Consider the following 15858-nt stretch of genomic DNA (forward strand, 5'->3'; position numbering starts at 1 on the left):
AAAACAGGTTCATCTCATTAATATCTCAAATCTGATTGTCAGAATTACCAAATCAGTAAACATCCAATTATTTTCTTTAAAGCTCCAGAAGCCAAAAAGAGGATTGTACCTGAAAAACCAGCCCCACCTGTGCCTGAGAAAGTAGAACTTAAGGCAGCTAAAGGTATACTAACTCTTCACACTAAATAGAGAAGAGTGAAATAAATACCTAGCTACTGTTAGTGATGTTCATACGTAGTAAAGAAAAAATACTTCTTTACATCCTTTTTTTGTGTATTTTAAGCTTCTATTTTATGTTAGAATTATGTCGTCTTAACTGTTTTGTTTAGTAATTTTTTTAAACATTTTTGCTTGTATTGTCTGAAAAAAAGTGAATGCAGTTTTAAATAGTTTAGCAGTATAGTTAATTTGGACCATAGCGTATTTGCTTACAATGTGTCACTATAAAAGACTTAAAGCGTAGCTAAACTTTCGCAAAAAAAATAATTGAAACTGCTATTATGTCCCTCTATGTGAATACATTACTCCTAGCAATTTTTTTCACTTCAAAGTACCTTTTTTTGCAGCTTTTTTTTCTTGTGAAACCGTCCACATCTATTTTCTCACACTTCCTGATTCTCGCAGTTGCTAGGGGCGTGTATTACTGTGTGTGATGTTACGATTTGTCTGTGTCTTTCATGGGCAGTGAACTCTGAGGTGAAAACTACAATACTGTGAGTGTGCACTGAGCTATGCACATAGAACCCATTATATATAGAGATGGAAATATCTCTGCACACTCCAGAAGAAAGGAATCAGCGGTTTTTTTTTTTCACTTTCCCTGGCAAGTCCAGGGAAGATAAGACAGGACGGCAGGGTGATTGCGGGGCGGGGGGCGGACGGATAGAGCAGTCCTAGTCTTATCTATGCTAATTAGCTGCTCAGATTACAGTGTCCCTAGACCAGACATGGGCAAACTACGGCCCGCGGGCCACATACGGCCCGTTAGGCTTTTTAATCCGGCCCGCCGAACTTGTCCAAATTATAGTAAAAACCTCCTTTTTTTTCCCCTTTCCCTGCAATGCCCACGTTTTCCCAATAGATGGCGCACTCAAAACACATTGACCGTTGTTAATGTGGCGCGTATTTCTCTTTATTTCACTTTAATTTTCACTTCGTTTCACGTCACCATTAAGCCCTTCGGTTTTCAAAGAGTACAATATCAGCCGTCACTTTGCCACGAAGCATGAAAACTATGCTAGCAAGCAGTCAACACAAGAACGGGCGGCTACTGCTCAGAGGTTGGCAGCTAATTTACAGAGTCAACAGAACTTTTTTCTTGATAAATCACAGTGCGTATGTTATTTTAATCTATTTACATTTCCTCCTCCCAGTATCTGCGAAATAGTATGTAAATGCCATATCTTGCATATTCCTTGAGACAAATTTATTAACTGATAAGGGCTATTTTTCACATTTGAAAGACAGTTAATAAATTGGGTTGTAGTGTTCTTACTGTGCTATGAGGTTTGCACACACTACATTTAATGCTTTAGTATATCCGGCCCAAACACTCCCTCCAAATGCTCCTGGCCCGGCCCCTCTGTCAAATTTTAGAACCCATTGTGGCCCGCGAGTCAAAAAGTTTGCCCACCCCTGCCCTAGACTCTTTGCCGGAGGGAAGGTGGAGAATCATCCAGGCACAGAGACCAGTGCGCACAGTCTCTTCCTTGCACAGTCTCTTCCATGCGCTCTGCTGCTGCAGGTTACACTAAAGAGAACTGTGTAGTGTATATAGGCACAGAGATCTTCCTGACATCACGATGGGGGCGTGCACATCTGACGTCAGGATGGGGCCACCACCCACCCGTACTCATAGGCAGCAGAATCCGTACACCGATACATTCAAACGGTGTACGGATTTCTGCTAGCAACAGGAGAAATACAAGAAATAAAATGTGGTAGAAAAGTGTCAGAGTGGCTATTTAAAACACATATAACACAAAAAGGAGCCCAAATTCAATAATAAAGTATATTACAAAACATATTTATATTACATGCTGCTAGAAAATAAAAAGTTGATCGAACGTTTAGTTACGCTTTAACATATGTGAGTCACTCAGAAAATCTGGAACACCAGAATGTTCACAAGAGGTATTGTCAGGGACTAATCACCTGTACAGCAAAACATATGCAAGTGTCAAATTCACAAAAATTTCTAAGAGTAAGAAAATAAATTGTATCTTTTTGAAGTACCTGAACCTGAAAAGAAAATAATTCGTAAACCTAAACCTGAGATTACTCTTCCAAAAAAAGAAGAAGTTAGTTTTAAAAAAGGTATAGTTGTATATCTATTAGAACGTTCAGCTAAACATAATAGAATCTTGCTACTAAAACATTATAACATATTTCATATTTTTTTTCAATTATTCAGCTATAATACATCTAACAAGATGTGATAATTAAATTGGCTTTGCTTTATAGGAAAACAAATAATTTTATGTTATAATAGTAAATTGATTATAACGTTACAACTTACTAATAGTCAAACAAAGCTAACTGGGATAGCGTTAAATGGTTATCGAGCTTCTATTCTTTTTATATGACCAAGCTTTTTAAAGTAATCCTGCCGCAGATATAAAAAAATACAAACAAAAAAACACAAATCTATTTCTAATAATTAATCGTTGTCATTGTACTATTGTCTGTCCTATGCACTTCTTAATGGCACCAAGTTCTTTGTTCTATATGCTTCAAAATGTTTGATACTTTACGTGCCGGTTTGAAATTTTCTTGACAAGCCGTATTTTGAGCAGCCCAGAGTAAAAACGTTCTCTATCTTAAAGTTTTAAAACCAGTCAAAAAGGAAGTTGAAGAGCCTTCTGTAGGAAAAGAAGCAGAGAAACTGAAAAAAACTGAACCTACTGTAGAGAAGATTAAAAAACCTGAAGGTAACTCGCATTATGTCTTATTAATTAAAAATCTATGTAGTGTACTGTACTTTGTTGTGTTGACTCTTTTGTCTTGTAATGTATTTTAAATACATCTTAAATGGATCTGAGGAATGGTACTTAGTGCCGACAATGCTTCATATTCATATATCAATCTTCCACCATTAAGAAAACTTTTTGAATAAAATAACTCCATCAGCCTTGCTTGTAAAACTACAATACTATTTTTAAGTTACGGAAGTCCAGAAGAAAAAGTTACCAGAGGTAACTCCAACTTTGAAAAAAGAAGAAGCTAAACCAGAATATGAACCAGCCAAAGGTACATGCATTTTGGGATTCTCTTCTAACTGGACAATTGGCTTTAAATTAATAAACTATATGAAAATTACTAAACTATTTCCTAATAAGAAGAAAAAGCATTGACATTACCTCATTGACTTTAACCATCATCATTTTTCTTATCTTGGAGTAAAATCATCTTCACTAATGTGTCTTTGAAATCTTCTTTTGTATATATAATTGTGTAATCCTAACTTTAACATTTGTATACTTCATATATGTATTACTTCTTTAACAGATCAAGAGAAAATAATTTAAAAGTCTGAATTTTAATTAACCAATGATAATATGTTTAAAGTTCCAGAAAAAGCTAAGCCTTCAACAGTGTCCACACCACCGAAAGTGCCATCACCTGTAGAAGGTAGGATAAAATCTTTAAAAATGGTCACCTCTAATGTAATTGTTTTTAGGCAAGTTCTTGTATTTAAATTACAGTTGAAAATGTTTTTACATTTTTGTAGGCTTTAAGAGAATAATTCTGATTATTATTATTATTGTTATTATTATTATTATTATAATTCTTATACTGAACATATATTAGTATTCATGTACTTTGCTATAAGTCTCAACTCTCAATTTTTTTACAAATGAAAAGTTCTAAATTTCATTGATGACTTTTCTTAACCAATACCCTTAAGTTTCAAATAGTGTTCCATATTTTATATTTATATTGATTATATTATAATGCTAGTACAGACTGATATGAATGTCTAACCAACCCAAACATTCTTAGAATGTTAAAGCGCACAACATCCTTGACCTTTACTGTAGTACAGTTTTCTAAAAGAATAAACAATACTTAATACATTTCACTCTACAGCTGTTCCATCACCGAAAGGGGATGAAGCCGCAGTTACAGCACCAGTTACAACTCCAGTGGTTGGAAAGAAAACAGGTACATTTTCTATGCTGATGTTTTTTTAAATGTATACCTAGAGGAGGCTTCAATGCAGAGTAAATGTACACCTAAAGGAGACTGCCCCTAGCGATAACATTGCCGGAGATAAGAGAAGCAAGACCCACCGGCTTTACACAGACAACCCTTTTAAAGCCTACACAAAAAATACTCAACTCTCCAAACTGCACAAATCTTTAATATAAATGCATTTTTCAAGTACACATAGTAAATGAATTATAAAAAAAGATTATAGAAACACAATTTACTAGAGATGTAAAACTGATTTTTAAATTAATAAACCAAACAACTTAGGATCATATTGCTATTCATTATTAGGTTACCAGGTCTTCTGCGTTATAGGCTATTGTGTTTTGTACCATTATTTGTTTGTTTCATTATTTTTGAATATCTGTCTATGTCTGTGTTTAGTTCCCTTGTTCTAGGTTAAAAAAAACTTTGGTTAGTGTGTTTGTTTTTGTGTTGTTCTTTGACTCTATTATCTATATTGTTTGTGTTTAGTGTCTATATTAAATTTAAATATTTGTATATATGTGTCCTTTCCATGTCAATTACAGTATGTGTATGATGTTCTGTTCTTTAGAATCTTATGAATTGTTCTTTCCTCTTGGGTCTTGATTTGTGACCTAAATGTAAAACCTTTGTGGTCACAGAGAAACCTGCTGCCTCAATAAAGATAAAGCAGAAAGGTAAAATGCTGTCAGAAGAAAGCAAGGTAGAAGCAGTTCGGAGGGTACCTTTTGTATCTGGTGACAGTGTCATTCCAATCAAAGAAGATCTGTCTTTTAAAGCAGTAAAACTACACATAGATGCAGTTGAAGTGGAGAGAACTATTTCACATAAAAAAGATGAGGTCCAAGTCATTCTGAAACCAAAGATTTTTGAGGAACTGAAGCCAAAAGAAATCATTGAACATACAGAGGATATATCTGAGGAGGAATATGAAGAGTTACAGGAAGAAGAAAGTATAAATGATAATGATAGATTTGAACAGGTTGAAATACCTGTCAAGGAGCATCAACCAATTGTCATCATTGAAGAAGAATTTGCAGTTGAAGATCTTAAACCACTCACACCAAAAATAAAATCCAGTAAAAAGGATAGAAAGTTAAAAGAAAAAGACACTTCCAGTCTAGCTGAAAAAGCAAAAAAAGAGCCTATAAAAGGAATTGAGCTAGACATAGAAACTACAATTAAAACCAAGGAAGCGGGGAAGAAAGTAAAAAAGGTTGTAACTCCAAGGATGGAAAAAGTAAAAATCATAGAAACTAGCAGTCCTGAAAGCGAAGAGGTGCTAGATGATGATGAAATACCCACTCAGATAATCAAGGAAATTAGGACAGATAAAGAAAAGGCTAAAAAAGTAATTAAAAAAGTTCCTACAATAGAACCTGTTATTGAACATATTACAAAACCTGGCCAAAAGATAAAAGATGCAAAAACACATCGAACTGGAGAAAAGGCTAAAAAGATAATGCAAAATGTTCCTCAAAAAGAACCAGTCATTTCCCAATCTCTGGCTGCAGATGAAAGAATAGAAAGAAGTAGTACTGAAAGTGAGGAATCATTGGACAGCCAGGATGAATACACAAGAGAAACTCAGAAAAAAATTAAGACAGAAAAAGTGCACAAAACTCTTGATAAGGCTGAGACATTAAGAAAAAAGCACTCTCCAAAAGAATTAATTGATGATAAAGAAAGATTAGAAACCAGTAGTGTTGACAGTAGTGAATTTTTAGAACCTCATGATGACGAGTTATTTGAGAAGTTGCCTGAAAAAACAAACAAAAAAGTAAAGGAAACTAAATTATCCAAACCCAAGATCCATGGTTTAGGGGAACAGTTAGATGTGGACAAAGCGATTCAAGATGATGAGTTAAGAAATTTAGTTGGGGGTGATCAAAAAGTACCTAAAAAAACACCTCACTTGGGACAAAAAGGTGACAAGTTTGTAGATAAAATAAAAGATGAAAATATTATAGATATAAGTAAAGATGGATCTCACTTAAAAGCTAGTGTGGAATTAAATAACAAAGATAAACTCTTAAAAGACACAGTTGACAAAGTTGGTGACATTGATCAAACATTGCCTATAGATACTGCAAAGGCTAAGATGAAACATTTAATTAGTGCAAAATCAGAAAAGCAAGATATTGATGTAACACCTGTTTCAGAAAAACCTAAAAAGGAACTAATTGTAGATGACAGAAAAATGGACTTAGCTAGGGAAAAAGAGCAACAGAAACTAGGTGCTATAGAAATAACTGATGAAACAAAGACTACCAGATTTGGTGACACAAAAGACCAAATCAAGCGACCAGTAGATAAAGGAAAGATTGTACAACCTGAAAAGGCGAAAGAACATACGAAAGAAAGTGTTGCCCATATACAACAAATAAGTCGTCTTAAAACTCCAATAGATAGAGAAAAGGTTACTTCTAAAGTACAGGCTGATGAGGAAAAGCATTTAATACCAAAACTTAAAAAAGTTGAGAAGATTAGGACTCCCGTTACTACTGAGAAGGAAATTCAATCTAGCAAAGGCATCTCAGCTAAAGAGGACACCTCTAGAAAGGTGATCAGCAGAACCAGTACACCTACTAGCCAGAAAAAAGCAGAGACAAAGATATCCTTAGATAAAGAATCACCTCTGTCAAGGACCCCTGTACATGAAACGGAATTAAGTCCTCAGAAAACAGAATCTGAGGAAGCAGAGGAAGAGGAAGCCTGGGAACAAGAAATAGAAAGTCTATCCGAACACACTGATTATGGTTCTGAGGAAGACATACTGAGCGAGGACAGCGAACATACTAAAAAAAGTGCTGTTGAAACTCCAGCAAAGCCTATGGGAAGACGAGGTGAGGAGATTCTACTCAAAAAAAGATTTTCTTTAAAACTTCATATGCCACCAGCCACCATCATTTTCATGCGTGCTAAATATTCTTGGATGAAAGGCTTATTTCATACATGCTTGAAGACTCTGATTATCATTTGCATTTATTCATAAACTTGTCTTCATGCACATCTTTGGAAAAGAAACCATATGTCGTCTTTCATTCCATTTCTACATTATATTTGTCCATTCTTCATTTGTGTCAAGGATATGTACGTGTCATACAAATCTATTTTCATATTGTTATATCGTCTGTCTTTGTGTTTTGTGTTTAGAAGAAGTTTCCATGAAAGTTCACAATCTAATGTCACAGATATGCATGTTGAATCGGCTAATATCTCTATATTTTTTATTTTATGAACACGAGAATTTTGTCTACCTTCGCTACCTGTTTAGTCCATTGTAGTTTTATTTAACCCATTACAGTTCACTTATGCAGCTAACACATTTTAGAAACCCAGCACAACATTTTTTAGAAAAATTTACTAATATCACTCACTAACTGTTTCACTTTAGATGGTAAAGCACCAAAAGAAGAATCACCAAAGGGTAAACTACCACTGAAAGGTGAGATTGTGTTGCACTTTGGCATGTTTCTATTACGTCTGTACTCTGCAAAACTTACATATAAGTGGTATCAGTGGTAGCTTTGCATTTATTTATTGTATGGATACTTCCATATTGACGTAGATAACATTGATTCTTTAAATTTGCCTGCTTGATTTACTAACAGATGCAAGACACCTGATCACGCAAACAGACATTTAATTTCATAAGTGATTTTCAATTAAAACAAATGAATCAGATTTACTATGATGAAGGATGTTGTGTATTTTGTTACTTAATTTTCATTCATTTCCATACATTACAATATAACCATTTTATATATTACTTTGCTGTATAAAATTATACATCAAGTATATGTCCTTAAATGTGCATGATGCCTGGAGTGCAGTTAAGTTGCTACATTAGCATAAGAGAAAGCCTCATCAAGTTTTCCCATGTCCAAATCTGAATTTTAGGTGTCAAAAAGACACCTTCACCCCTTGATGCTGACAAGAAGAAGCTTCGTCCTGGCAGTGGTGGTGACAAACCTCCAGATGAGCCTGCATTCTCATACCAATTGAAGGCTGTTCCACTGAAGTTTGTTAAAGAGCTGAAGGACATTGTGCTACAAGAAGCAGAATCTGTTGGTTCTTCTGCAATATTTGAGTGTCTTATTTCACCCTCTACTGCTATTACCACCTGGATGAAAGATGGCAGCAACCTGAGAGAAAGCCCCAAGCATAAATTCATTGCTGATGGCAAGGATAGAAAACTTCATATCATTGACGTGCAGCTGTCAGACAACGGAGAATATACATGTGTTGCAAAACTTGGAAACAAAGAAAAAACCTCAACGGCCAAACTGATTGTTGAAGGTATTTGCTTTTATTTCAAAAATAAAAACAAATAGGTATTGAATTAAAAACTAAAATAGATATTATTTGTCATATTGTTTATAGTGTATTACTTTGTAAATTTTTAATCCCTTCCCGCCGCAGCCCTTTTTCAGATTTTCATTTTCGTTTTTTTCCTCCCCACCTTCCAAAAGCCATAACGTCTTTATTTTTCCGTCGATATAGTAGAATGAGGGCTTGATTTTTGCGGGACGAGTTGTAGTTTTGCGATTCCTCCATGGTTTTTTGCGATTACGGCGATACCAAATATATATAGTATTTTCTATATTTTACTACTTTTAGAAGTAAAAACGTAAGTGGAAAAAAGAAAATGTATTTTGTGTCACCAAATTCCGAGAGCCATAACTTTTGTATTTTTCCTTCGATTAAGTGGTATGAGGGCTTATTTTTTGCAGGATAAGTTGTAGTTTTTCAATAATACCATTTTGGTGTACATGCGACGGTTTGATCACTTTTTATTTCCTTTTTTGTGGGAGATTAGGTGACCAAAAAATTGAGATTCTGGCGTTTACAATTTTTTTTTTACGCCATTCACCGAGCGGGTTAAATAATCATATATTGTAATAGTTAAGACTTTTACGGATGCGGCGATACCAATTATGTTTATTTTTATTTTTTTTACTATGCTCTAGGGGGAAAATGGGAAAAGGTTTTTTTTTTTTAACTTTTAATATTTAATTATTTTTTTTACACAAAAAAAAAACTTTATTTAACTAATTTTTACTTTTTTTATTAGTCCCCCTAGGGGACTTCAACCAGCGATCGTTAGATCGCTTGCATGATATACTGCAATACTACTGTATTGCAGTATATCGTGATTCTGACAGGCATCTATTAAGCCCTGCCGGAGGTGTACAAAGATGGTGGACCTGGGGGCCTCCAGTAAGCCCAAGGCAGCTATAGCAACCATCGCCCCCCCCCCCACGCGATTGCGTTTCGCGGGGCGCGATGAGCTGTTAGAGGGGGTCGCCCCCCTCTTTCTAACGGTTTAAATCCTGTGGTTGCTATTGACCGCAGCATTTAACGAGTTAAACGAGCGGGATCGCGCTCGAGCGCGATGCCGCTCGTTACTCTGAAGTGTCGGCTGTAACAAACAGCTGACACCGGCATTGTATGGAGCAGATTCACTTTGTGAGCCCGCTCCATACTTCCCCTACCCGACTTTGGCGTATGGATACGTCAAATGTCGGGAAGGGGTTAATAATAATATTGTTATGGACATAGTGGTTTAAGCAACATATTACTATATTAATAATACATTTGCATTTCCCGCAGAATTGCCAGTTCGCTTTGTAAAGACCTTAGAAGAGGAAGTCACTGTTGTCAAAACACAGCCATTGTATTTGAGCTGTGAGCTAAACAAAGACAGGGATGTTGTCTGGACCAAAAATGGAAAAAGACTCAGTGAACAGCCAGGCAAATTCCAAATTAATATAATCGGATTGAATCGCACACTTACCATCTTGGCAGCTGATGATCCAGATGCCGGAGTATATACTTGCTCTGTGGAAAGTGCTAATATCAAATGTTCCTCAAATGTGAAAGTAGTTGGTGAGTTTAAAACTAGCACTTTTTAAACTTAATGTATGCGAAACAAAAATAAAATTATGTCATAGAATTTTAGTGGTGTGATTTTAAGTGTGCCTTCAAAGAGTAATACATTTTATGTTTCAAAATGTAAAAATATGAAACATTAAATGAAAACTTTCAAATTATTGTCTTTTCTTCAGAGGTCATCCGTGACTGGTTGGTCAAACCTATTCGAGACCAGCATGTAAAACCCAAGACTTCAGCAACGTTTACAGCAGATATAGTTAAGGAAACCCCAAACATCAAATGGTTCAAAGGAGATGAAGAGATTCCAGCAGAGCCAAATGACAAAACTGAATTGGTAAAGGATGGAAATCGCATTTATTTAATCATTAAAAATGCTGGTCCTGAAGATGTAGCAGAATATTCCGTAGAGGTAGAAGGAAAAAGAGTCACAGCAAAACTCACACTTGGTGGTATGTAAACATTACACTTGTGTAGGTTTAAAAATATTTAAACATGCAAAATGTTTAACAGAGCATTAAATGACCTGTCTTTTGATATCTTAGATCGTGAAGTTGACCTTCTTAAACCAATTGAGGATGTTCAGATTTATGAGAAAGAATCTGCATCCTTTGACTGTGAGATATCTGAAGAAGATGTTCCTGGAGAATGGAAGCTGAAAGGCGAAGTATTACGTCCATCACCTGTGAGTCAAAAAGCCATCCTTTAAGCAACACAGTAACATAGTAAGGTTAAATAAAGACACAAGTCTGTCACGTTCAGCCTATTATCCTATAGTGTTTATACAGAGAAGGGCCTCTAGGGGGTAGTTGCTAATTACCTCATATTTGAAGGGGGAAAAAAATACCATATTTTTCGGACTATAAGACGCACCTGACCATAAGGCGCACCCAGGTTTTAGACAACAGAAAATAGGAAGAAAATTAATATTTTACTTCTTTTACAAAGAAAAAACTATTGGTTAAAAAAAAATATTTGATCAGTTTAACCACATTTGGAGAGACATAACTTATATTTTTCCAGTGTTTGAGCGGTGTGAGGGCTTATTTTTTGCTGGACGAGCTGTAGTTTTTATTAGCACCAATTTTTTGGTACATACAATTTTTTTATCACCTTTTATTTCATTCTTTTTAGCGCTATGGTGACCAAAAGACAATGATTCTGGGGTTTTACATTTATTTATTTTTACGCCGTTCACTGTGTGAGTCAAATAATTCTATATTGTAATAGTTTCATACTTTTACGGACGCGCGATACCAACTTTTTTATTATTTTTTTATTTTTACATTGTGCTTGGGGAGAAATGGGAAAAGGTTTTTTTTTTACTTTTAAACATTTTTTACACTCCTGAAAATGTATCTAACTTTTTTTTTTTTTACACATTTTATTAGTTCCTCTAGGGGACTTGAACCAGCAATCATTAGATCGCTGGTACAATACATGGATGAGTTAAGGAAACAGCATAACTAGCTGAGCTACGCTGTTTCCGTAACTCCCAGAGTAGTGAATGGCAGTTACAGAAGCAGCGTAGCATGCTATGCTGTTTCCGTAACTACTATTCAGTTGTATGGGAGCTACAGAAACTGCGTAACCAGGAAGTGAAGTGGCCGGAAGACAGCGGAGTCGGGTAAGATAGAACGGGGTTTAGAGATAGATGCGGGTCCAAGAGGTCTGACCCATATCTATCTGACATTTATGACATATCCTGTGGATGTTTATTAACACATCCCAATAATAAAGTGCTACGTTTCGACTCCGAAGGAGTCTTTGTCAAGCATGCTTGACAACGACTCCTGCGGAGTCGAAACATAGCACTTTATTATTGGGATGTGTAAATAAACACCTTTTACTACTTTGACATATGGATGCTGTCCTCAAGATTTTTGGTATCAATCGATTGTCCGGAAGGGATCCCTGGACTAGGAATTTGCACTCTGCTGATATTGAGTGGGCATACTCTGATCAAGTGAGTAGTGGATAATCATTTTGCATATCCTGTGGATGTGTCATAAATGTCCTTCATGGGAAAACACCTATAAATGCTGTGGTTGCTATTGACTGCGGCATTTAACTAGTTAAACGGCCAGAAACAGTTCCAGGCCATTAGAGCAGCGTGTCAGCCGCTGACACCTGCAGTGTAAGGAGCAGGCTCAGCACGTGAGCCCACTCCATACGTCATCCCTCCCCGCTCCATGATGTGCCGGCACATCATGGGTCAGGAAGGGGTTATGTAAGGAGCGGTCAGGGGTCCCGGCGCTGCTGGGTCCCTTGACTGACGACTATAAGACGCAGGGACTTTTTAGCAAGATTTATTCTTGCTAAAAACTGCCTCTTATAGTCCAAAAAATACGGTAATTACAATAAATCCATGAATCAATTATTCCACTCCTAAAAATATGTATGTAATAATAAACATCACTATCTTACCAATAAGAAGGTAGATGAAGAATGGTGGTTATAATTTATATATGAATGTAAGTATTAAAGAAGGTTTGTCACCAGATTTCACAATATAAACTGCATACATTACTAAATTGATCTCTTTGATCTGATGAAGCTAGTCTACTTACTTTTAAAATCCATGTCAGAATGGCTGTATAATCCTTTTTCTAATTTTTCCTGCCTAATATTAAAATAAGCATGTTTAGTTTAATGTCAGGCAGAAACACTTTGAGAGAGAATTATACCGCCATTCCGTTATGAATTTTCAAAGTAAATACACCAGCTTCATCAGGTCTAAGAGATTTTTTAATAATGTATGCAGTTTGTATTGTGAAATCTGAGATATGCAAAACAATGGGACATAGAATGTAATTAAAACCACAGAAAAGGCCATACTCACAGATTAGGTGGTGAGTATGGCCTTTTCTGTGGTTTTAATTATTGTGAAATCTGGTGACAGATCATCTTTAAACATGTAGCCACAAGATTTTAAGCAAACAGCTAAGGAATAGAAAAGCAAATGAGTACTAGGGTGCAACAGTTGTTTGTAGGATGCATTATATTCTATAACAATATATAGTTTTGAATTAAAATATTTTTCTTTTCAAATTGCTTGTCCTCTAGACTTGTGAAATCAAAGCTGAAGGAGGAAAGCGCTTCCTTACCATGCATAAAGTCAAGGTTGACCAAGCAGGCGAAGTTCTGTTCCAGGCTTTGAATGCCCTGACCTCAGCAATTCTTAATGTAAAAGGTATGTTTCACTTGAAAATTAGGCCCTTAAGTGTTATATGTTCTCTGTTCTCTTAACGCTTTTCTTTGAACCACCTTATGCCTTCAGAAATTGAGCTCGACTTCGCTGTTCCTCTAAAGGATATTACCGTTCCAGAGAAGCGCCAGGCTAGATTTGAATGTGCTCTTACCCGAGAAGCAAATGTCATATGGTCAAAAGGCCCAGATATTATTAAAGCCGGAGACAAATTTGACATTATTGCTGATGGAAAAAAGCATATCCTTGTCATTAATGACTCAGCATTTGATGATGAAGGGGAATACACTGCAGAGGTTGATGGCAAAAAGACAACAGCCAAGCTCACAGTAGAAGGCAAGTCGTTTACAATAGTAGGGATGGGCAAACATCATTTAATGAAAAAAATCCATATACAGCAAAGTTTAAAAAAAAATAGAAATCAAAATAAATACCTTTAATCAGTAACTTACACTGACTCTTGCTCTACCCTAAAATTCATATGGAGTATATTTCTGCCTGGTAGCAAACTGAACGGTATGTTTACTTGAAATACTTCTGTTTCAGGAATCAGACTTAAGTTTATTTCACCACTTAAAGATCAGACTGTTAAGGAAGGAGAAACAGCTATCTTTAATTTTGAGCTTTCCCATGAGAATATGCCTGTGACTTGGTATAGAAATGACAAGAAACTACACACAAGTAGAACCATTCTTATCTCTGAAGATGGCAAGAATCACAGACTGGAAATCAGAGAAGTGACTCTCGATGACATCTCCCAAATTAAAGCAGAAGTTAAAGGTCTACATACAACAGCCAATCTAAAAGTATTAGGTATGATATTTGTTAAATGGCAGTCACTCAGCTGTAACTGTTATTGATATAATTATATACATGTATATAATTATATGGTCATTGCTATTACGTAATCATTGTACATTTTCCACTATGGAGGAAACCTATCGGACAGTCCTTCTTGCCTTGATGCTTTTTCGTCTCCGTCTAAAATGTTCTTCCTTTCCACTTTCCTCTTTTGTACTCTTGGCACACAACTGCTATGCTAGCTACACTTTAATCAGTAGCAGTCTTCGCTCATAAAGCTCTTCCAGTGAAATGAACATTACTAGAATCTTATAGACCTATGTGCTATGTGCCTAAGTGCCTGCATTTTGATACAATGATTCCAAGGCCTTAACATCTTTGATATGTATGCCTTACCACTTTCTAGTAATTAAAACTATTTAATATGCAACTAATCTGACACATTTTGGCATATAACATATATAACATTACTATTTTAATACTACCATGTCTGTGAAGCTTTTATAGACATTGCTATATTCATATTATTTACAAGTATTAATGCTACATTTCACTTTATTATCTAATTAAATTTTTCATTATTTTTCTAATTGCCTATACCACGATTTTAATTTCATTTTTTATATTTACCAAGCCCTATTAACGAACCATAGTCTCTGTTCATAATGCCCAATTTAAAGCAATTGTTATGGATAACGTCTTTCGTCGCTCTTGCTTTTCTTTTGTTGTATAGTTTTTGTTTCTTCATCCAAGCTCTTTAAAGCAAAGGCTCATTACGTATGCTTACTGTGTTAGTGCTTAGTGTTGTGTTTGTATATATTTGTGGTGTGGTCTGTTGTATATGTCTATATATAATTGTTTTGTATTTATTTACATGTTATATATGTGTATACATATATATTTTTATTTTGTTATTTTTGTGAACTGTACATTCATTAGTGTATGTCATTACTTATGTGTGCGTTTCTGTTGTTTGTATGTCTTTTTTACTCGTTACTTTGTAAATGTAAGTCTGTCTGTCAAGTATTGGTCATATATGTTGTGTATAAGTATATATGTATGTTTGTTGGTCTATCTATTTGAAAGATAAAGGTTCCAGGATTGGTGGCCTGCTACCTCTGCATTATGTTAGGCATGATTTTAATTATTTGTTGAATTACTCTGTTTACAGAGGCCGATCCTTATTTCACTGTAAAATTGCAAGACTACACTGCAGTGGAAAAAGATGACATGACAATGGAATGTGAGCTCAGCAAAGACGTACCAGTAAAATGGCTTAAAAATGGTGAAGAAATCAAGGTTTCGAAGACTGTAACTATCAAGACTGATGGCAAACGCAGAATTCTGAAGATTAAGAAAGTTGAAGAAAAAAACAAAGGGGAATATGAATGTGACTGTGGAACAGATAAAACCAAAGGAACAGTAAACATAGAAGGTAGGTTAATAGCCAAGATATTCTGGATTTAATTAGGGCAATTTATATAACTATTATTATTATTATTATTATTTATATTAATGAGAACAAATATTCTTTACTAATGCAGCACGCATCATTAAAATCGAACGCCCCTTGTACGGAGTGGAGGTATTTGAAGGTGAAACAGCACGATTTGAAGTTGAAATCTCAGAACCTGATGTTCATGCCCAATGGAAACTTAAGGGAGAGATCCTGTCTCCTTCCCCTGTAAGACATTTATGATATTAATTGCTTTTATGCATTTATCATTGAAATTAATTATAATGATTTTATTTACTTA

At 35.3% G+C, this 15858-nt stretch overlaps 1 protein-coding gene across 1 annotated transcript in view; it reads left to right on the forward strand.

Annotated features, from left to right (window-relative positions):
* Nucleotides 1–15858, forward strand: part of LOC142726238 (titin-like) — a gene marked incomplete at its 3' end in the record, with an annotated part of 141867 nt that overhangs the window by 75259 nt on the left and 50750 nt on the right. The window contains exons 148-163 of the mRNA XM_075849004.1: nt 83–163; nt 2233–2316; nt 2826–2930; nt 3163–3249; nt 3568–3630; nt 4090–4164; nt 7595–7645; nt 8101–8499; nt 9814–10089; nt 10269–10544; nt 10638–10777; nt 13159–13285; nt 13373–13636; nt 13847–14113; nt 15273–15536; nt 15646–15785. Of these exons, the coding sequence (XP_075705119.1) occupies nt 83–163; nt 2233–2316; nt 2826–2930; nt 3163–3249; nt 3568–3630; nt 4090–4164; nt 7595–7645; nt 8101–8499; nt 9814–10089; nt 10269–10544; nt 10638–10777; nt 13159–13285; nt 13373–13636; nt 13847–14113; nt 15273–15536; nt 15646–15785 (2699 nt within the window). The remainder of the gene's footprint in view (nt 1–82; nt 164–2232; nt 2317–2825; nt 2931–3162; nt 3250–3567; nt 3631–4089; nt 4165–7594; nt 7646–8100; nt 8500–9813; nt 10090–10268; nt 10545–10637; nt 10778–13158; nt 13286–13372; nt 13637–13846; nt 14114–15272; nt 15537–15645; nt 15786–15858) is intronic.

This window comes from Rhinoderma darwinii, unplaced genomic scaffold (assembly GCF_050947455.1).
Source record: "Rhinoderma darwinii isolate aRhiDar2 unplaced genomic scaffold, aRhiDar2.hap1 Scaffold_617, whole genome shotgun sequence".
NCBI classification, from domain to species: domain Eukaryota; kingdom Metazoa; phylum Chordata; class Amphibia; order Anura; family Rhinodermatidae; genus Rhinoderma; species Rhinoderma darwinii.